General features: G+C 39.6%; 1 protein-coding gene across 1 annotated transcript; it reads right to left on the bottom strand.

Annotated features, from left to right (window-relative positions):
- Positions 1–546: 546 nt before the first annotated feature.
- Positions 547–17,246, bottom strand: Asb15 (ankyrin repeat and SOCS box containing 15). The gene is made up of 9 exons (XM_052172447.1): positions 17,140–17,246; positions 15,262–15,314; positions 15,042–15,173; positions 14,525–14,683; positions 10,795–11,040; positions 9,128–9,299; positions 7,014–7,584; positions 6,083–6,236; positions 547–2,862 (listed from the first exon to the last, which is right to left on the bottom strand). Exons 1-9 carry the CDS (start codon positions 17,244–17,246, stop codon positions 2,690–2,692), a joined length of 1,767 nt encoding a protein of 588 aa, XP_052028407.1. The 3' UTR covers positions 547–2,689.
- Positions 17,247–21,968: the final 4,722 nt, after the last annotated feature.

Raw genomic sequence — 21,968 nt, 5'->3', positions numbered from 1 at the left:
AGGAGCTAAACACAGCCACAAGCATCTTGGCAGCACGAGGGAGACGGCATCCATGCCCCGCCTTATCAGCGCACATGGAGACGTTGACCCCAGTGTAGAGTGTTTGGCTTCATAGCCTGACTCTGGGGAGCCACTGACACGGGAGGAGATACACAGTTCTAGTTAGACAGGAATCCATTCCTCCTTCCATCTAGTGTTCTCACCACCAAGAACCCTGTTACAGGAAAGGCCTCAGTCGCAATGTGCTTCAGATATGTCACCATTTCCAAGTCTTAAGATAGGTTTTGTCCTTTCAAGAAGTCAAGGCAATAACTTTACAAACCTTTTCCATGTGTATCCAGTTAACACTTTATACCCAAATAGTTCTTGTACAGACAGCAGACTCACATCTTCATTTCTATTTTTCATTTATTTAGAGCAATATTTTATAAATGACTTTAAGCACAATAAAGAAAGCAACACAAGAATTATGATATATTGTACATGAAACATCACAGTTTGAGCTAAATACATTATGGTATAATTTGTATTAAAAAATCCTCAAGAAGATACATTGAAACCATAAACACTAATTATATAATTTTCTTTCCAGACTTATTTATCTTTCAAAGGTAACTGAAAGTAAATGTAATTCAGAAAATTTTACAAACTAGTAAGGTATTACTACCAAAAGAATATTTACTTTTATGATAAAATAAATGTTAAAAAACACTATTACAAATGAAAGAATAAACAATTTAAATAAGTATATTACTGGGTTTACACACCAAGTTGAAACTCTAGCCTATCATATTACCACCAAGTCACTGCTTATTTTGGTCTGGTTCTTATATAATATTCACATTCTAGGACGTGTGTTTGGCTTTGAGGACATACTGGGAAATAAAGCAGACACGACCCTGCCCTCTTGGAGCTTCCAGTCTAGTGTGAAATAAAGTGCTACAATACCACATGAGCAGCTCTCCTCAGTGGCTTTCATCCAGAGGAAGCCACAGTTGAGTCAGGATCTGCAGTGTAAGCATCAGTTAATCAGTGGGAGAGAGGCAGAAAAGAGAGGAAAGAACACTTTAGAGAGAGAGGGTGAAGGAAATGTAAAGGTCCTGAGGTTCACAATGGTTCCCATCAAAGAGACTCAGACACTTGTGGACCACAGTGAAGTTTTGCTTGTCAGTGAACAGATAACAGCGTGGTCTGTCTTTTCAAAGCAAATGGCAATCCATTTTAATGAGTGAGCTTACCACCATGTCGTTTTCTAGCATTCTAAAGAATAAGCCCCCTTCAAACTGAATTGGTGATAATAGTTGGTATCCTTTAAAAAGAAGACCTTATTTTTTATTAATAAAATGAAAACCTCTGGTCTTACAATTCCATAAGGCCTAGGAATTGCTGTTGAAGATGTGTCACGATGACATCGCCAAAAGGGGTTGGGGATATGCAGATAGGCTACAGAGGGTGCATTAAAGCAGGAAGGGCCTGGGAGAATGTGAGATTTTTATCCCAAAATAATAGGGAGTTATTTTCAGCAAGGGAATGAGCTATATTAAAGTCTCTGAAAGTTCATTCTGAAATGCTGTGTGTGGACTCTGTAAAGGACAGAGAAAAGAAAGACCAGGGAGTTGGGTAAGTGGCACTGTACTGTCTCAGTAAGAGGAAGAACACAGACAGATGCATAGTGGAATTTGTGGGACTGAGCAGGAAATGGTGGATTTAAGAGAGAAACCCAGTGGCATTTGCTGAGTTTGCATGCTGTGTGAGAAAATAGGGATGGGAGTGTGTGTCAAGACAGATGCCAAGTCTTTCATTTGGAAACAGAATTAACTGTGCTAATATTGAAGTGCAGAATGTAAGAGACAAGTGTTCTGTGAAGGAAGGATTTGAGGACGTGTTGCACTACAGAAATCTTTGTGTTTAGAGGTCTATTAGGTCAATGTCCAACAGGTCTGAAGCATAGGAGAGAAAAGGTTGAACTTCAGCTGTAAACATTAGGGTTCCCAGCAAACGGATCACAACCACAGTTAGTGAATGGAATTTCCCAGAGAAAACAGCTTATCAGAAAAGGACAAAGGACCCATCACTAGAGGCCTGCAGGAAGAGGAGCAGCTTAGAGAAACAGGGAGAGAGGGGAAAGAGCGGGATATCAGTATGGCAAAACCCAAGGACTAACAGGAAATGGAGTTAGATGCTGCAAGAACCATCAGGAAAGGGAGCGAAAGTTGTTTATAGAATTTAGCAGCAAGGAAGTTGTTAGGGACTGGGCCAAGGAGCTCAGGAGAGGCTGGATTACAGGGCAAATCTGCACGCACAAAGGAGCTCTTCTAGAGTAGTGGTTCTAATAATAGGCAGGGCAGCTTCTGGCATATGTGTGCGGGGCGGGGGTGAGAGAACAGTTATTTACCTGTTAAGCCTAGACTCTTAGTCATTGATATTCAGTTGATAGGGAGAATTTGAAGACTCATAACAACTAAAGACAATCAATAGAAATTCAAATACAGCATATTACTTGTCTTAGAAGCTTAAAAGTCTTTAAAAGTGTACATGTTCTTCCCATAGGGACATGACACAGCTACAAAATTCTCAGTGGTGTTAAATACACTTAAGAATACAAAAATGATTCCAGTGACTTCTCTAGGGGAATCACATTTAAAAAAAAATACTTTAGGGATCACATTTTAAAAATATCATTTTAAAGTTATATTAACTTTAGTGATTGTCCGTAGAGATCATATTCTTTAAATAATAAGTATCTTCGTATCGCTGATGGGAGAGGAAGCTTCTCCATGGAGGCTGGCTGGCAGAGTCGCTGGAGTCCCATAACTCTGCGAATTTTTAATCGGCACAGATGCTTTAAGGAGCAAGGATTCTCTAAAATAAATGGGGAAACAAGCAGAAAATTTGAAAGTTTTATTGGCTTCACATGTTAGCTACAGATTGTCTCAGAGTAGCATGCAGTGTATTTCTGAAAATAGGCACTTTAGCAGCTGATGACGCTGACCTCAATTCACATTTCAATTAAGTACTCTAGTCCTTGCCTCATGATCTGAGCTCCGTGAGGGCAGGAATTCCGTCTGTGTCTGTGCCAGGAGCCAGTCTGGCTCTCAGTAGGTGTCCAATTTGTTAAATAAACAAATAGATTGGATGTTAAATAGCGAATGGTCCTACATTTCTTCTTTGTTTTATTTTAGAACTAAATATTATTTGGACATATTTCTTTATTTCCTCTCTTTTCTACTAGTTTTTCTGATGAATAATTATTAGTAAAACATCACTAGACAATTTCATAAATCATTCACGATTCAATCTGAGGCTTGTTTCCAGTGTCTGCAACACACTAGATACTAACATTTACAGATCTGGTGATATGTAAATATATTTTTCAACTGCTCACTCTTTCTTAGGATTATAACACTGATGTTTTATACGGATAAAAAGAACCTGTGAAAGGGCAGCATAGAACAAGAACATGAGTAAATGCTGGCTCTGGACTCAGTCAGCTGGGATTAACACCCTGCCTGTGTTACTTTGTATGACCTTGCACAGAGGATTAACCCCTATAATTAGTATTCTCGTTTATGTAAGGTTGGTAACAATAGTATCTACTTCATAGGAGTGTCTGAAGGCTAAACAGTTCATATAAACTACTAGAAAAATCTTTGATACATTGGGCTATAACATTCAATAAATGTTGGGGGAGGGGGGCAGCTAAGTAGCTAAAATATTTGCTGTTCTAAGAGTTCAATTTATTAGAAAGGCAGAAACAGGTAGATATTGGAAGCTCACTGGCCAGCTTGTCTACTTAATCAGAAAGCCCCAGAGGAATGACATCTGATGTTCACTTCTGACCTACACACACACACACACACACACACACACTCACTTGAAGTGCTACGCTTATGTGGGTACACACACAGAAACATAATAAAAATAAACCTTAGGAAATATGAAAGTGATAAATTTTGCTATATTTGATTATAAAGTTTCAATCTACATTCTTTTAATATTAAAACAAAGTTAGCCTTGGTGGCATGTACCTATAATCCCAACATTTGGAGGACAAGGCAGGAAGGTCATAGGTTTGAGGTCAGCCTGAGTTACAAACAAGAGTTTCCGACTGGACTGGGCTACAGGGCAAATCCCCATCTCAAATAAATTAGGCCATTTTCTACAAACGTGAGGCAAAAAGACTATGATCAAAATAGGTACCTTCCCATGTTGTGTAAGTTGCAGTTTTATTTTGTGCCTTGACAAACAAGCCACCTTACCTGTAGCTGGAGGAGGACTGACACCCAGTGGCTTAGCAGGCTCACAGCAACCAGCTGAAGCTGCTGCAGAAATATACCACTGAAATCTCAGAAAAGCATCCTAACATCACTCTTACCTGGAGTATCTTTCTAAACTCATCACAACTAGAACCCCATTTACAGTGGCACACATAGATCTGTGCTACTTATGACAGAGATGACAGTGATTACTGCAGGAAAAGCCTCTGTTATTAAGACACGCAAGGCTCAACCCCTGGCTTTGGGGTTATGCTCAAAACTTTAAGAAATTAATTTATTTGTACTTTAGTTGTGTTGTCATGTTGAAATAGACAAACTATTTAAGCCTTCTGAAATTTTAAACATGGGACTAACTGCATACACACATAGGTTCATGCATTGCAAGTATCATGTAGACGAACAACTTCTCCTACCTCATAGGTCATGAAATAGAACTTCGTCAGCCACAGAAGATGGTTGCACAGCCTTACAACCTTCATTCCCCCTTCTCCCATAAACCACAATTCTTGTGTGTACAGCAGTCACCCCTTTGAAGTCTCATCATCTAAGTGATCTGTACCTATGCTAAGTATTGGACTGACAAAAAAAATGTGACCTTCCTGCCTTGGCCTCCAAATGCTGGGATTATGGGCCTATGCCTTTGCTTTAGTAATAAAAAAATGTACTTTAAAATTTATAATCAAGTATAACAAAATGTGATGGCTTTTATCCTTGAAGTAAATAGCTCCTAATGCTTCTTCTTGTTATGTTTGTGTGTGTGTGACACATGAGTGTGGCAGTTAAGTGAATGAATGTGCGAATATGTAGGTCAGCAGTCAACATCAGATGCCAATCGTCTGGGGCTCTCCTTTGGCTGGAGGGTTAAAAAGTTACAGAATATTGTTTAAATAGCTTATGGTCTTTAAGTTCTTTCTCTATCCATTTTTATTGTGTCACTTAATCATTAAAGAACCCACATTCCTATGTTTTCCCATGGTTGGAGTGTATTGCCACAGTGTAGCTCCATTCTCCTCTATTTTTTGAAAGCTGGTAACTAAATCCAGAGACAAGCCTACTTATGTCTGATCTCTTTGGCAAATGATTTTCTCTTCTCTGGGACCTCCATAATATGTTACTGGCAATAGTCAAGGTATAGAAAACATATCTATTTGTTTATTCAGAGTATAAAATGATAGTTACATAAATTTTTACTTATTATTTGAGACACTACAGGAAGAGATTTTTTTTTTTTTTTTTTGCTCATCTACTTTTGGTTACTTGTGACATGGTTCATATAAACAAGGCAGAAAAAATGGCTTATGTGTTTCTAACAAATTTCAAGGTAAGTTGGTTTTCTATAAACCCTCTGAAATGATCAGTTTTTAAGGTATCATGTATTTAGACATTTTGGGCATATTAATGTTACTCATTAAAACAACTGTGTTTTTGAAACTTGAATGGTCTTGTTTGGCCACTGAGAGTCTCTTTAGGATTCCTCCTGGACTCTTCTGACCCAGTTCTGAGAGTCACTGAGGTTCTTGCCTGCATGATATGAGCAGGTGCTCTGGGTTCATCCTTACAAATTTCCTTCCTCAGATCTGGAACCATCATTTATTTTTTCTTTTGGAATTTACATTCCCACACCAAATCCTGTGTGAGAACGATGCTCAGAACTAGTATGGTCATTGCTAATTGTAAGCTTCTCCAAGGATAGAAAAACACACTCATAATCACATTCACAATAACACACACACACACACACACACACACACACACACACACATGAAGCAAATACAATTTAAAGTAAAGGAAATATTTGTTTTTACCTATTATTTGGCGTATTTCTGGCCATTCTCTCTGTACTTCTAACACAGATTTCAGTTTTGCACACAGAGGGACATAATCCATGTAATCTATCAGTATCCGGACAATGCTGCCCACCAGGTGCTTCATCCACGGAACTGTAATAAACTCACAGAACTGAGAAAAATGATAACAGATGATTTAGTGGTATTTTAATATATCATATGTATGATCAGCATTATATGAAAAGTTACTCTGTCTTTTTACAAGAAAGAAAATACTCATGATTATGATGACAAAAGAAAAAGTAATGCCATTAGAATTATTATTACTTTGAACTAATAGTACTAAATGCATTTTCATGCTTCTGTTGGGATCACAGTGAACATGACATAGAAGATTTCTTTTTCTCTATAGTTCTAATATTCCACCAAGTAGGCACAGGTGAATAATTGCATTTTAAAATTCTATGACACTGTTTTTCCAACCCAAGACAAGATATAGCCTTGTTTCCTGGCCCTCTTTATGCTTATCTGTCTACAGTAATAAGTAAAAACTGAGAAGCGTATAAATTAAAATTTATTTTCTTTGCTCTAACATACTCAAATGAGTGACATTTTATGGGTCAAACTGGGAGATTGTGTACTTTACTTAGAACATAAAATATCTCCCAGAATAGATTATACATTCAGCTATAAAACAAGACTTAATACTATTAATAATACTAAAGCCATTTCAATTATATTTTAGGACCACAATGGTATATATCTAGGAATCAGTAACAGGGAAAAAATTGGATATTTTATAAATAACTAAAAATTAAACATCATACTCTTGATCTACTTTGGCTGTCAATGAATAAATCAAAAGGATTTTTAAAAAATCAAAACTTAACAGTTCCAGAGAAAAATGTATTGAGGTACTGATCCAAAACAAATAAGGGAAGGAACTCACCGGATTATCTTTTATTATGCAAGATGTCCATCCTGGCAGTCCCTCCTCCTCTGTCTCTGACCACACAAAGGAATTTCCAAAGATGTCTCCGTGCATGCAGTCAAAACATAGCTCCACTTGGTAACCGTTATTCAGCAGGAGCCTCAGCATAAGCTCATCGTTTAGGGCATATTGAATGGCACTGGGGAATCGAGTGTCATTCACATGCATAAAATAACAATTGACATTAGCCCCATAGGAGAGAAGCAGTCGGACGATCTCATGTCTATTTGCCCTCACGGCCACAAGGAGACAGTTGAGGGGATCTAAGTTGGGGTCTGCCCCTGCAGCCAGAAGGACTTCTGTGCAGTGGATATCATTATTTGAGACGGCAAAATATAGTGCAGTCTTTCTCTCATCATCGTAGCTCTGGGAAATGTGGTCAGCAAGCAGGGCGTTGACATCAAAACCGTTATCGATGAGCAATTCCAGGCACTGGGCATTTTGTCCGTCTGCTGCTGAGTGAATTGGAGTTAGGCCACTTTTCTGAATGGCGTGTTTGGATGTCACTGGGATAAGATATTTCAGAGCACTAGAGGGGGGAAAATACCTCCTTAAATACACCATTGCATAAAGAAAATAAAACTTTCTCATTGGGCAAGTGAATTCACTTTGTTTTGTTTTCCATATTTCCTCTTCATAACTTTGTGAGACTTGTTTAACCTTTGGGAGTCCAGAGACTCCCGTTTAATTTACTGTGATTCGGTTGAGTTCTGATTTAGTTTCCCATGCTAAATATTCTCAAGTAGCATCCTGGATCTTCCATGTTTGGTTCTAGCTTTGAGTCCTCGGGGCTTTCCCCACAGTTTTGCCTCTTGACAATAAAGTTTGTAAATCAATAGACGTGACTGCAAAATTTGCCAAAGAGAGTCATCTCCTGTGATGGTGTAGAAGCACACTGCATAATCCTGACCACTAGAAACCATGCAATCTTGACAAATGACTGGCACTGTATAAGCATAGCCATTTAAAGACAAAAAATATAAAGACTTAAGGAGAACCAGGACTTGTCCAAGGTCCTACATTCTGTGCAAAAGGAAGGGATGGAGTTTTAATCTTTTGATTCTTATTCATCCCTTCTATCTTATTGATTTTTCTTAAGCCATCTACTAATATTGCCCATGCACATTCTGTCTCCTATACAGCTCATAATGAATTCTTAGTGAAAAGCAGAATCTTCAGTATTCCACCAAACTTGTATCCACCCAGATGAAATAACTGTTCCTAGCTCATGTTTCTAAATACATGTGATGAATGCTTGTGAACTTCACACTTCACTAACCATGTAGACACTCAGGAGAGCCACAGGCAAGGATAACTTGATCTCCTGTGCCTAATTCAGAGCTATCATGTGTGAATTTATGAACACTGGGAGTAAATCCAGGTAAACTTTAACAACATGTCACTTCGCATCAATTATGCGTCACTGGCCCTTTAACTTTGCCAGTGTGTCTAGCAGAAATAATAAAGCCAAGCTGTCTCAAGGTTTTTGAACTTGTAACATATTTTTAATTTCTTAAAACCATCTTCTCTTAGTGGATAGTTTAATGTTGTGATTCTAGGTTTCTATTACTGTGTTGCTTATAACATTTTGGGGTTGAAAGTTCCACTCAATCTAAGTTACAATGAAATGAATCTTTTCTATTTAACAATGTATTCACCAGTGCAGTATCATATACATCCTGCAGTGCAAGGAAATAACTGAAGTACAACACAGCATCATTACAAATTGTAATCCTTAGTCAATGGCAAAATGTTCAGAGACTTTGTAGTCATTTGTTGAACCTTTTTTTTAAATACAGAAATGCCAGTTGGTGAAGATTTATCAATTACAACTTTATTCTTCTACAAGGAATACTTTTTATTTAAAGAATGTTATAAATGCATTCTGTGAAGGTCAAGAGCATAGAATGAAAGAGGAAAAGCTATGAAATCATTTATAAGCATTGGAATAAAAAAAAACCGTGTGGATATTTCCCTTTGAGATTTGGGGAGTATCATATAACAAGAGATTGTACTGTAGACAAACCTTAGTGTTTTATAACTTAAAGCGATTGCCTCAGTATCTTACTTACAGATAATGCCCCTCATAGGCAGCCCGGTGTATGGGAAGATGCCCTGCTCTGTTGGGCACGTTGCCGCTTCCTCCATACTTCAGCAGGAGGGAGATGCAGTCAGGGTTTCCTCCTCCAGCTGCCTCGAACAGCACAGATGCCCCATCATCCGCCAAAGCAAACACATCACCACCTGGCAGTGCAAAGCACGTGGCTTAGACAGCTGAGCAGTGTTAAGAGAGCCTGCTAAAGTAGTCTGTCTTTTTTTTTTCTTTCTGATAAAAGCCAAACTGTTCAATAACAGCTAGGCAACATGCTTCATTTCATTAAACTTTCAAGGAGAGGGAGTCACAAAAACGTGAGTGAAAACAAGTCAGGTGCCACAATGGACCCATGCTTTGAGCAATATGATCACGAGACTTTTTAATTTGGTGATAACAGGTAGCATTCTTTCAATCAACAAAATATTTATGGCTACCTACAGGGCATAAATACTACTTATTCATCTTAGGGCCACATAAAATCAAAGGATCAGATAATCAGAGGACATACAGTGTAGCCAGCTGCAGTGACAGCGTTAGTAGACCACATACCATAGAGGGAAGAGAGCCATCTCTGTTAATGGACCTGCTGCTTATTTCCTGAATTGGGACAGGGTTTTTATGTGTCTCTGATTCTTCCTCTGAAAACAAATATAACTTATTCCTCAGGGATTATGTGATAATTCAATGTAGTTCACTTGGAAACACACAAAAAAATGCTAACTTTTGCCCATATAAGCGTCTTTGAGGATCCTGTGATTCACTTATGGGTGAGGAGTCTGGGGTTTGGACATGTAGGTAGACAAGGGTCTCCTAGAGAGGAGGTGAAGCTAGGAGGTAGCGGGTAGGAATTGAGTTTCTTTCTTCCTAGCTGTAGAGTTGAACTATTTGAGGTCTGAAGGGTAGGGAATGACACCATCTGTTGGAGAGATGGGAAAGGATTTGTGAGAATGTCTCGAGAGACTCACTTTGAGCTTTTCTGAATAGCATCCTAAAAGAGAGCAAGGATCTGACCTAAATTGATGCAGAGTGAACACCTGTATTCTATGTTGCCTGGACGGGGAAGCACAGGGTTGGAGATGTGAACCATAAGCCTGGGAAAACAATTCCATTGCAATGGTGTTTTGAGTAGAGTATATTATTGACGTTGCACCTGAGCAAGAGGCACTATGTATGGATTCCCTGACAGGAAGAATGGGGATCTGGAGAATAGTTAGCAAATGATCACACTGGTCAGACAGGAAGTACCTGACAGGTGGCAGCATGAAGATAAGACAGACTTTGGTACTCTGTGGCAGTTGGATTTGGGAAAGAAAATGATAGAAGATTTACAGATAAACCCAACCTTTCCATCCCGGTTAAGAAGGATGGGGACATCAGCAAGTGGAAGAGAAGAGAATTCCAGCAAAGATAATGGTAAAGGCCTTCCCAAATCTATGTGGAAACCAGGCTGCCTCTAGAGAAAGCAATCAGGGCTGGTCTTTTAGATCTCTGCTGGTCATAATGGATAGAGCTTACCTGGTGAAACAGGGGTTTAATGAGGGGCTAGGATAAAGCCCCACCCATTTATTCAGGAGAGAAGGAGGAACCCATGCTAAATGAAGAGAGACTGAGAATAGGACAGAAGAACTCCCTACACATACATACCTTTGTGAATAAGATGCTCTAACACATCACAGTGGCCATACTCAGCAGCGACTCCTAAGGGCGTGACTCCGAATCCATCTCTTAGGTGAACGTTGCCTCTGTGGTTCAGTAGCAAAGTAATAATATCTTTGCGGCCTTGCTTAGCTGCTTCATGCATTGCTGACCACCGTTTGACGCAGGGCTGGTCAAGGCTGGTGTTGTATTTAATCAGTGCAGAGACCATGTCATAGGAGCCCCTCTTTATAGCTTGAACAGGAAGATTAATAAGAAGGTGCCTTATCAACACGAAGACTTTATATGGAACTAATTTATATAAACTAATATCAAAATAGGTAGAAGCCATTCCGTTTCTTCTATGAAAGGATATCCTTTATCATGGGCTTTTGCTTTCTCATGCCCAAATTTCTATTTGCGCATTCTGAGTCTTCAGGACTCAGAGTGAGTAAGAATTTCACGAAAAGTGTTCATCACCAAGGTAGAATTTTGTGTGTACTCATTCCAAACTTCAATCTCTTTGCAAAAAAAAATTGGGAACATATTATGTATGTTGTACAATTAAATAATGTATGTGAACCATTTTGTATAGTTTAAAATATGAGCATAATAAATTATTCTTAGTATTGGTTGGTATTATTTATAGGATGTTCTCCATAAATAAAGATTTATCTGGTTTCTTTGCCATTGAAACAAATATTTTTCCTTATCAAAGATAGTATTCATCAGCAAATTGTACTTCATACAAGGAATGGGTGAAGAGCTGGACCCTACCTCAGAAGAGGAAGGTGAAATGCATCTCTTCCCTTACACTAGATACTGATAAAACGCCTCTTCCTGAACTCCCCACCTGCTACTACCATTCTAAGACGCATTACCTCATCCTAGCTGCCATCACTGCCAAGAGGGGTGAGCTTGATTTAATCTTACTGTTATTGCTTCAGAATTTTAAACTTTGGGAGGAAAAATCTCATGATAACGGGTTTCTTGCTTTTCTACTTCCTTCTTGAAGATTCTATTAGCATGGTTAACCTTTCTTCATGAAAACAAAAAGTGTATGCAGGGGATCTTCAATTAAAGTACTTTCTTAAAATTTACATTTTCACTTCTTATTTAATACTTTGGAAGAATGTATTTTCCATAGAAATAATAATTCCAAAAGTGGGGATTCATCCTTTACAGATAACATGTAAAGATTGTCTAAACTAATAACCAACTGAAATAATTAAACCCATAAGGCACATTATTAGTTTAATACAGTTGATAATAAAATGTGAGCTTATGTATAGTTTTATAACACTCTTTTATCTGTGAGTATTTATGCATAAATTTGAATTTGAAAATCAGATTTCAATTGCTTTATTAGAATTAGTTAGCTGGGCAGTGGTGGCTCACACCTTTAATCCCAGGACTTGGGAGGCAGAGGCAGGCAGATTTCTGAGTTTGAGGCCATCCTGGTCTACAGAGTGAGTTCTAGGACAGCCAGGGCTACACAGAGAAACCCTGTCTTGGAAACAAAACAAACAAAACAAAACAAAACAGAATTAGTTATATGGTTCACATAGTCAAAGTTTTAATTAGAATTCTATTTAATTAGACTTAGTATTATTTAAGATATCCTTGGAAATCTGTGGTTTCCTCTGTTTATTTCTTATATTTTTGGTTGTGAGCCTAGCCTTTAATCGCTGAGACATCTCTCCAACCCTTCCATGTTTATTTCTACTTTGTCATTTTCTTTCTTTTTCTGAATACATAACTTTTATTAGTAACTTACATAGCATCTTCAAGTGATTTTTCTGACTCAGAAAACGCACAGAGAGGGGAACTCTGAGACGTTTGGGTAAGGACAGAGAACGTGAAAGAGGATTGAGCAGAGGAGGGTGCACTTTGACTTGTGAGGTAAACTATCGGAAGTGACTTGAACTGACGTGTAAATGTGGAGAGTTGTGGAGAAAGGAGACCTGTGCATGTGAGACCCCAGGACAAACAGTTCTCAGAGCTTCTTCCACACCCAGCTGTGCTGGCTAGGGCAAACATGGCAATCCAGCAGAGGAAAGGTGACACCACATCCCCTCAATGAACACAGAGTCCATCCAAGGGCAAAAAACATCATAAGTGTCAGATTGCCACAAATCTGATACTTTGCTACTCATCAAGGAACGCTAACACGACTGTATTGCATCTAGCATTGCAAGTCAGAGCCAGATGGCTGAGCTGGAGGAAGAGTCCTGGGTCGATTTAAGGACCAATTATTTTTGCCATCTGAGCATACTTCATTAATAGACACAAAAATAAAAGATTAAGTCAAGAAAATTGTTAGAAATGGACTTACATAAAGGACCATTCCCCCTCATATCTCTTCTTTGTGTGTTAATGATCCATGAGCCACAGATTTCAAAGTAGCCCAAGAGCAAAATTGATAAACTCCCATGGATAATCCATTTTCTTATTAAAGTCCTATTGGTGCTGTCTCTGTATTTCTCAGGACAGTTCAGGAAATTAAGGCCCTTAATGTTTTCAGATACAATGACTTCTTTAAAATTCCCTTAATTTACTTTCAGTATGTGCTTCCTTTGTAGCATTTACATTAAATTTCAACTTATGTGTATTTATCGCTTCAACAAATTTTAAGCAAAAGGGTAATCAATTTGTCTTTATAGCCAGAATGCCCAGCAGCGCATCTGGCTTAATATGACTTCTCTTTTCTTGGGGAACTACTAAGTCCCTTATCATAGCTTCACAGCCAAGATATAAGTCCACAGATGTCAGGTACCAAACCCACAGATCTCAGGTACCAAACCCCAACAACTTCTTATTCCATCCACACGTCCCTCAGGAAAGCCAATGTTATCTTGGGTCCTACACAGTCAGGCTCACCTCTTTGTTCTTCAGTCATCAGATTCTTTTTGTTGTTATTGTTTGTTTGTTTGTTTGTTTGTTTTTCAAGACAGGGTTTCTCTGTGTTGTCCTGGTTTCCTGTTCTGTAGACCAACCCGCCCTCAGACTCAGAAGCCTGCCTGCCTCTGCTTCCCAAGTGCTGGAATTAAAGAACATGGAGCACCACTACTCAGCCAGTCATCAGATTCTTATTCAACATTAGTAAGAGACACACACTGAGAAGCTGATGCACAGCAAGTGTCAATGCCACCCTTTCTACACAGTGCCACTGCTGTAACCTCTTAACACTGTAACACTGTACAGTGCTGTTGGGGGCCAAGCTCAGTGTTGTCCCCAGCTCCTCTTCTCTTCAGTCTCCTTTGACTGTTCTGATGGAGAAATGGTCTTTCTTTCTTTCTTTCTTTCTTTCTTTCTTTCTTTCTTTCTTTCTTTCTTTCTTTCTTTCTTTCTTTCTTTCTTTCTTTCTTTCTTTTTTCTTGGTCATCCCCTCTCTAGAACATTCTCTGGCAGCATCTTGCACATACAACTCTCCCTTTCAGCCTGACCCCATCTCAAGGGTATTCCTTTAGATTTGACACCTATGGTGCCACTGAACTAATAATTTAGGACCCTCCTGAATTAAGAGTTAAACTACATAGCCAACTTTCACGGTGCTTTTTCTGGGACAAGTTAATGAAATCCGTGGGCAGGTGAAATATGACTGGGAGTGTAGGAAAGTTGGGGAAGGGAAGGCATTTGGGCAAAATTTTAGCCAGTGCTCAGTGGCTTCTATAAAACACTTATTAAATATTTGTATTTGTCTCAAATTATCAAAATTCTAGAAAAAAAAATCATTTACCAATCAGAAGAGGTGTCTCTCCTTTGTCATTTTTGGTGTTGGGCCAGACCCCTTTCTCTAGCAACGTCCTGACATTTTCCACCAGACCAGCTTTGACTGCCAGAGTCAAGGGTGTTTCTCCATCACAGGTCTTGAATTCCCAGAGTGTCTTAAAGGATGCTGAGACATGAAAACATTTTGTTGAGAAGTTAAAAACCACATCTGCTTCTGTGATTTTCATATAAGCCAAAATCACCTAATATTATACACATAATATTGATTAAAATAATTAATGATAAATGAAATGATAAGAGAAGATATGACAAACTAACTTGGGACTTAGGACACACTTTTATCAATCACACATGGTGACAGTAACTTTCTGACAGCATTCCTAGGTGAACAGATGCAAAAGTTCAGGTGCAGAGGCCACCAACTGTGGGAGACTTTCCTTCTGCCTTTTATTTTTCTTTGCTATGTTCAGTTGGTACAACAACAATGTCTACATTTTTGCTCTAGTTTTTGCGTGTTTTCTTACCATCCAGAACGGTCTCAAGTATCTGTTGAATGGGTTGAACTACAGCTTCATGCAATGGGAACCATCCTTTCTCATCTGCTTCTTCGAGTGCATATTTATATTGCACATACTCCTGGAGCTCAAAAATGTGACCTACACAAAATGTATGGATGTGTTACACACTGGCCCTGAGGAGGTGAACACTCAGTTCTGCCCCCTTGTAGCATCCATGCCCACTCACCTTGCCTAATGGCCTTCACGAGCTTTCTGTTTTGGTCACTTAGTTGTACCAATCTAGCAGAGAAAAAGAAAAACAATCAAACCTCATTTGTCCTGGTGATGCATTTTGAGGATCTAAACAGTACACTTGAGTTTTTATAAACATCTGTAATCATATCAATTTTCAAGAAAATCATATAGCTGAATTTCTCCACTTGAAAATCTCACCGAAGCCAGACACAGAATACACTAGTAAAGAGAGCAAAAGTACAGGATTAAGAGGTTTTGTGGGGGCGCAGTCTTTCCAAGTAATAGAAATAGGATAAATGACTGTTGTCAGAATCAAGGGGTTGGGTGCAGGTCATAGCCCGACTTCATGGCTCTGGAAAAGCATGTTAGCCTTTCTGGTTGTTGTTTTCTTCATCTGGGTGGGATTAAATAAGAAGACTCTTCCTATTTTCAAAACTCTGTGCTCAGTAAATGTTACCTGGCTCTTAGTAATTGCTGAGAGATACTGAGAGTTGATAGCCCGTGTGCATGTTAGAAGTATTTAACCAATTGATTAACAGACAGAACATTTACTGAATATACTCCTGTTCAGTGACCCAGCAGTCCGGAGTTAAGCTCATGGGGCAATTGTGTGGCACATTGCTTCTTAGATGGAAACAGGAACTTCATAACACAGGTAGTAGCTTTCCTCAGCAGAAGTGTCTGCTAACATTACAGGTTTCTGAATGTCATGTGGGGAGTGCTCAGAGCCAAAAATCAGTCTGAGGTTTCAATACTATGAAAAAGTTTAAAGACCATCATATATTGTACGGTACCCTTTTAAAAGTTAAAAGATTTATATGATCTAGTTCTGTGTTCCCTTTCAAAAGTTCAAGAGTAGAAGAGTTGGAAAGATAGCTAGCTGGTAGAGGCATAAGGACCTGAATCCATATTCCTCAGCCCATGCCTGAGATCCCAGGTAAAGGCAAGGGGATGCCCGGGGCTTGCCCAGCTAGGCAGTCTAGCTAAATGCCAGATACAGTGAGAGATCCCATTTTAAACAGAAAGGTAAGAAGAAGCCACTCAATATTAACCTCTGACCTTTTCAGAGGGGTGTGCTACTGTGCTCATGAGTGCATGCAAGCACACACACACACACACACACACACACACACATACACTGTACACACACACACACAGCACAGCACAAAGCACACAGATACACATGCACTTCACACACAACTCAAAAGCAATAATTTCATAGCAATGAGTATACTCATAAGCACTAGTAAGTTCCAGACTATAAAATTCTAAGCACGATCATAGAATGTAAAGGTTAACCAAGGCCTAATTTTTCATGATATGTCATGTATAACAAGTACTTGTTTTTGCAGTTTTAGATTCTGTTGTTACTATGCTTGTAACGTCAATTTTATGTATGGTTTAATGTATCTACTCACAAGGGTTAGCTAGCTGACAAGGTGGCAGCTGGCATACATACAGACCTCTGTCTGTGTATTTTACAGTCATCACAAATGTGTTCAAGATCTACGTATTGTTCCTCTGAAGGCCGCAGAGGATTTAAATTTATAATTTAATTTTATAAATTTATAATTTAATAATTAAATTTATAATTTATAATTTAAATTATAGGCAATCTCCAAACAAATTCAGCTGTGGAATTCCCACTTGGGAAATTTCCATTTTCTACATGAGCCGCATATTTGTAGAACAGATTATTAAAATATTTGCAAAGTTGGCACTTTTAAGTTGTTAGGCCTCACATCATAAAAAGAGTAAGGAGTGTCGTGAGGGAAATAAGCATTTTTATAGAGACGGACTGATTCTCACAGCAAGTGGTTGCCATAAAGAAACATGGAAACATGCTGAGGGGAATTGGTGAGAACGCTACCTTTCAGGATGGAATACAGCTTGGCTGGCTTCAATGGATTCCTGAATACAGAGCTGAATGTCATAACTTGCAAGATGGTCATCGTTAGGCTCATCATCAATATCCATATCTGCAAATAATTTTAAAAGAGGTGATCTCTCAGTCTCAACAAGGATTCAGAGCAATAGGTGCGATAACATAACAAATGCAAAATGAAAAAAACCCAATATATTTACCTTCTCTTGGTAAATACACGCAAATACTTAAGATCTTAATCCATGTATATGTAAACTCCATCCTATTAACTTCAGAGATTCTGTTGAAACTTTAATTACCTGCCCCTTGAGTGTTTAGGCTTCCTAACTTTGACTTTGCAGTGCTGTCTCCAGAAGGGCGCTTCATCTTTCATCCTGCTAGTATCCAATGGATACTAACTCAGCCTCCTTATTTTACCCAGCACATTAGAACCTTAGAACTCAACTGAAGCAAAGGGGATCGGTCAGCACAGATCCTTTCATCGTCAGTCCTTGGATGCCAGGTCTGCTGCTCTCAGAACATCATTGGCACATTGGAGATGAGGACCATCTTAACGTCTGTTATACCTAGGACTAGCACTTCTGTAGATGCCCATTAATTCCTCTGACCATTTCTGTCCACCCTGTTACAAGTCACTGCTTTTGACCAGCCTGTCTCCCCTGAGGATACTATACAAAATGAAAGTAAGTATTCACTATGCTTTTTAAAAAGATATCTAAAAAACAAACAAACAAAAAAGATATCTAATTAGAAAAGTAAATATATCTCTTTAACGTTAAGTTAGCTCCTTTGGTGAAAGGCAGGAAATTTAGTTAAGTATAGAAGCTGAAAATAGTCCGACAGTGGGGTGACTAAGCAATATGAAATTATTATTAGTTAGCAGTTCTGCCAAGCCCAATGCATTCCTTCTGACACTTGACACAGCACTGAGTTTTTTTTTAAAGGGGAGAAACAGAAGCAAGGTCTGCAAGCAATTTCCAGATACAGTTGAATGTGCATCTTCTCAGCTTTCAAGGTCAGATAATCTTGAAAGACAGATCTAAATATTCGGATAGCTAAGGTCTCCGATCTCAGGACAGACTGCACCGAGACTGTAACATTGTGAGGATTTTGTTCATTTTGTTGTAATGAGCCTTGTTGGGTGGTATAGCCTTTGTAGTACCAGCACTCAGGAGGCTGAGGTAGGAGCTCTCGAGTTTCAAGCCTTGAGTTTCAAGGATGGGACCTTGTCAAAATATCAAAACAAAACCACCACCAACAACAAATTCTGGATAAGCAGACTTAGGACTGTTTTGGAACAGGACAAAGAGGGGGGATAGATGTAAGAAGGACCCAGGCTCTACAGCGCATCCTCCCTAATGCTGGCAGAACTGTCTCCTTGCAGACCAATGTGCGTGTCTGGGATCTTCTTCACCAAATAGATTCAAATGGTACTTATTTATTTAGTATAAACTGGCCCATTGCCTCTTGAACATCGACTGCAAGTAGACTAGATCAGAGAGCTAGGGTGCAACCTTGGTGTCTGGAGAAGAATGTCCGAATGATCTGGGGTTCCCACATATACCTTGAATGGTGAGTGAAGGAGTTAATAAATGGATGAGGAGTATCTAGGTCTTCCTTGTTCTTACAACTGACCATTTCTCTCAGGAATGCAGTTCTTCCAACGGAACAAATCGACTGCTGACTCTGGATCTGTCTTCCTTTCCCTCTGCTCTGTGTTTTTACATCTGCTGGTCACTTCAGAAGGCTGTCTTGGCTGCTCTGCTGCTCACTTCAGAAGGCTGTCTTGGCTGCTCTGCACACTGGTCCCCACTGCCTCGAGCCTGGCCCACCGGAGGCTTCCTCCTGCAGCAGGCCTTACCAAAATTCTCCACTTCCTCTCTTGCCCTCTTTCTGTGAAGATCTCTTCTTAGGCGACATTTTCCTGTCATTTGAATTTGCATGCATTCCATATTTGCTTTGCAAATTCTTCGCATACTTGTGTTTTTATTCTCATTGGACTATCACCTCCCTGAGAGGGAACAAATCACTTTCTTGCAGTATTGGAGACCCAGGGCTTCACAAGGCAAGGCAAGCAGTAAGCCCCACCCTTGGTCATGCTTTCTCTTGTATTTTACAGTGTTTTCTTTGTTATTCCCACCCCTAATTTATCTGCTTTCAAAAGTGGCAAATGACTTCTTTCTGTGGTGACAGGAAAAGTTCTTGATACTTTTTTTTTAAACAAGTATGCACTAAGTTCTTCAGACAACACAAGTACATGATACAGTTAACCCTTAAGCACTGCTGCCTTTTTTGCCGATGTGATGTGACTACAGACGTGGTGCTTGCATGGTTATGGAATTAGTATGGGACACAGAGCCCCTCACCTGTTCAGATACCCAGTTGAAACTTTACCCTGATTGAAATGTGGGTGGCCAGTGCATGAACCATTGCTTGTTCCTTAGAGGCTAGAGTTGTTTGGTGAAACGGGTCCCTCACATTTTCAATAATCTTTGAAACATCATCAAGAGGGATGTTCTCAGTTGGGCATGGTGGCCCACAGTTTTAATCCCAACACTTGGGAGGTAGAGGCAGGCAATCTATGTGAGTTCCAGGACAGCCAGGGCTGTTACACAGAGAAGCCCTGTTTAACAAACAAACAAACAAACAAACAAACAGGGGGACTGTCATCAATATTTTTAACTGTTTTATAGTCATAACAAAAAAACTGGTAAAATCATGGGGAAACCACGACAGAACAGGCCCACCCTACAGGCTGTCTCCAGAAGAACTGATAGTTTCGATGACTAAAAAAGTTCAACGTAAGTGCCTTCAGGGGCCAGAATGGCCATGAAGGGGTGTCACTGGAATGGCCTGGAGGTATGAAGACAAACGAGGAAGATGAGAAGGGCAGGTAGAGAGTGACTGATCTGTATGGAAAACTTGAAGTGACTAGCCTGATGGCTCAATGGGAAATTATTAAAGAAAGTGCTGCTTGAGGATATGAAGAAAAGCCCGATGGCACTGGGGCATCAAGTATCTTACTTCTCAGTCTAGAGAAATTACTTGGATCTCTATTAAGAAAAAATGTGCTATAGAGCACTTAACATTGTTCTGGAGATCTCTGTCTCTCCTTCTCCCACCTCTCTCTGTGTCTCTGTTTCTGTCTCCATGTCTGTCTGTCTTCATGTCTGTCTGTCTGTCTGTCTCCACGTCTGTCTGTCTCTCTCTCTCTCTCTCTCTCTCTCTCTCTCTCTCTCTCTCTCTCTGTGTGTGTGTGTGTGTGTGTGTGTGTGTGTGTGTGTAGGCCAGCAGTCAAAGTTGGGTATCTTCCCCTGTGGTTCTCACATTACTTTTGAGAGAAACCATCTCACTGAATCTGGAGCTCACAGTTTCTGACAGACTAGCTGGCTAGTGAGCTCCCAGGATCCAGATGCCTCCTTTCTCTTCAGCACCGAGGTCGCAGATGTTCATCACCGTGCTTGGTGTTTTACACGGGTGCTGGGGATCTGAATTTGCACTGCAGGCACGCACTGCCTACTGATTAATATCCCATTCTCAATAGCAAGAAAATTTTATGTGAATTGATTTCATTTACAAGGCTTGTTAACCTTGCTAAGGGTAGAAACACAGTTAATGGCAAATTACAGATTCTTTCTCAGAAGGGACATGCTAACTTTGAATACAAATTTAACTCATGAACACACTGAAGCTCTTCTATGTTTTTGATACATTTTCAAAAAATAAACCACACAGCTGAATTCCATATTTCTAAATGCTAAGTCCCAAATGTTTAGTTATGATCTAAATGGTTATCAATTTGTTTTACAGATGGGCTGAGTTATATCCAAAGTTTAGATATGGAGAAAAAGAAGTCTGGTGACTACACAAACTATAGAATATGTTTAGAAAGAAATAGGATGGGGATAGTACCATAAGTCATGAATCATGGAGGGCTGGCTTTGTCTCAATAACCTTGCAAAGTACTTTACACACACGCCTGTTTTTAAATCCTTATTCTGACTGTATATTGCAAGGCATTATGGATCCTTGTAGAGAAGCGGAAGTTGAGCCTTCCCCCGGAAACTCTCACAGCTGATAGCAGAGCCTGAGGAGAGGGAGGATGATTCACTCTTCCAAGGCCTTTCAGAAGCCACACTGTTGCTTTGAACAGAAAAAACACTTTGATCCTGTTCTTGACAGTCAGCTCTCAGTGACAATAACTTCCAAAAATAAACACCAGCTTCCAAAGGCACATAAATCATTTGCTTTGGCTCTGTACAGGGAGGTGTTATGTTGCATAGGGTGGTCTGAGGTTTCCTAAGCTTCTCTTCACACCGGACTTTTTGTTTTGGAGTCGAAACATCACTGTCCAAAAAAATAGGATCAGGATGCCAGTTGGTGCTTGACTGAAGTAGTCAGGTGGTTGGGATGGTGTTGCAAGGCACAATGAAGGAGAGAGTTCCAGGGCAGGGTGTCCCATCGGCCCTGATGCCTCACTGTCAAGGCCATGGGTAGGTTCATGATACCCCTCAGAGCATTGCTTGAACTGTGCTAACTCCTCTGTCATGAAGCCATGGCTTTCCCTTTTCCCAAAACAAGGATTAAAAACAGTCACATTTTTTCATGAACTGTTTTGTAGGTTCACTCCTGATTACATCCAAGTTTGTTTTCCCACCTGCCATGACTTTGTCTTGGGCATAACAAAACAAAAATTCTGTCAATAACAAAGGGAGGGGTGAGTGGGCAATTGCTTCCAATATACAAGGACAAGCTCTGTCCTCAGCACGTGTCAATCAATATCATTCTGTCACATTAGTGTCTTTAGGGCACAT

The sequence above is a fragment of the Apodemus sylvaticus genome, chromosome 2 (assembly GCF_947179515.1).
Source record: "Apodemus sylvaticus chromosome 2, mApoSyl1.1, whole genome shotgun sequence".
Lineage (NCBI taxonomy): Eukaryota > Metazoa > Chordata > Mammalia > Rodentia > Muridae > Apodemus > Apodemus sylvaticus.
Note: the sequence above shows the minus strand (reverse complement) of the source record. Positions and strands in the feature narration are given on the sequence as shown.

Bases quoted from the DNA above. Each gene is read 5' to 3' on its own strand.
- Asb15 (XM_052172447.1), bottom strand. From the start codon at position 17,246: ATGGATATTGATGATGAGCCTAACGATGACCATCTTGCAAGTTATGAC. The intron at 11,041-14,524 runs GTAAATGATTTT...TTCCTGTTCAAG, and splicing joins AGAGACACCTCTTCTGATTG to CTATAAAGAGGGGCTCCTAT. The intron at 6,237-7,013 runs GTGAGTTCCTTC...CATTTTTCTCAG, and splicing joins GCATAATAAAAGATAATCCG to TTCTGTGAGTTTATTACAGT.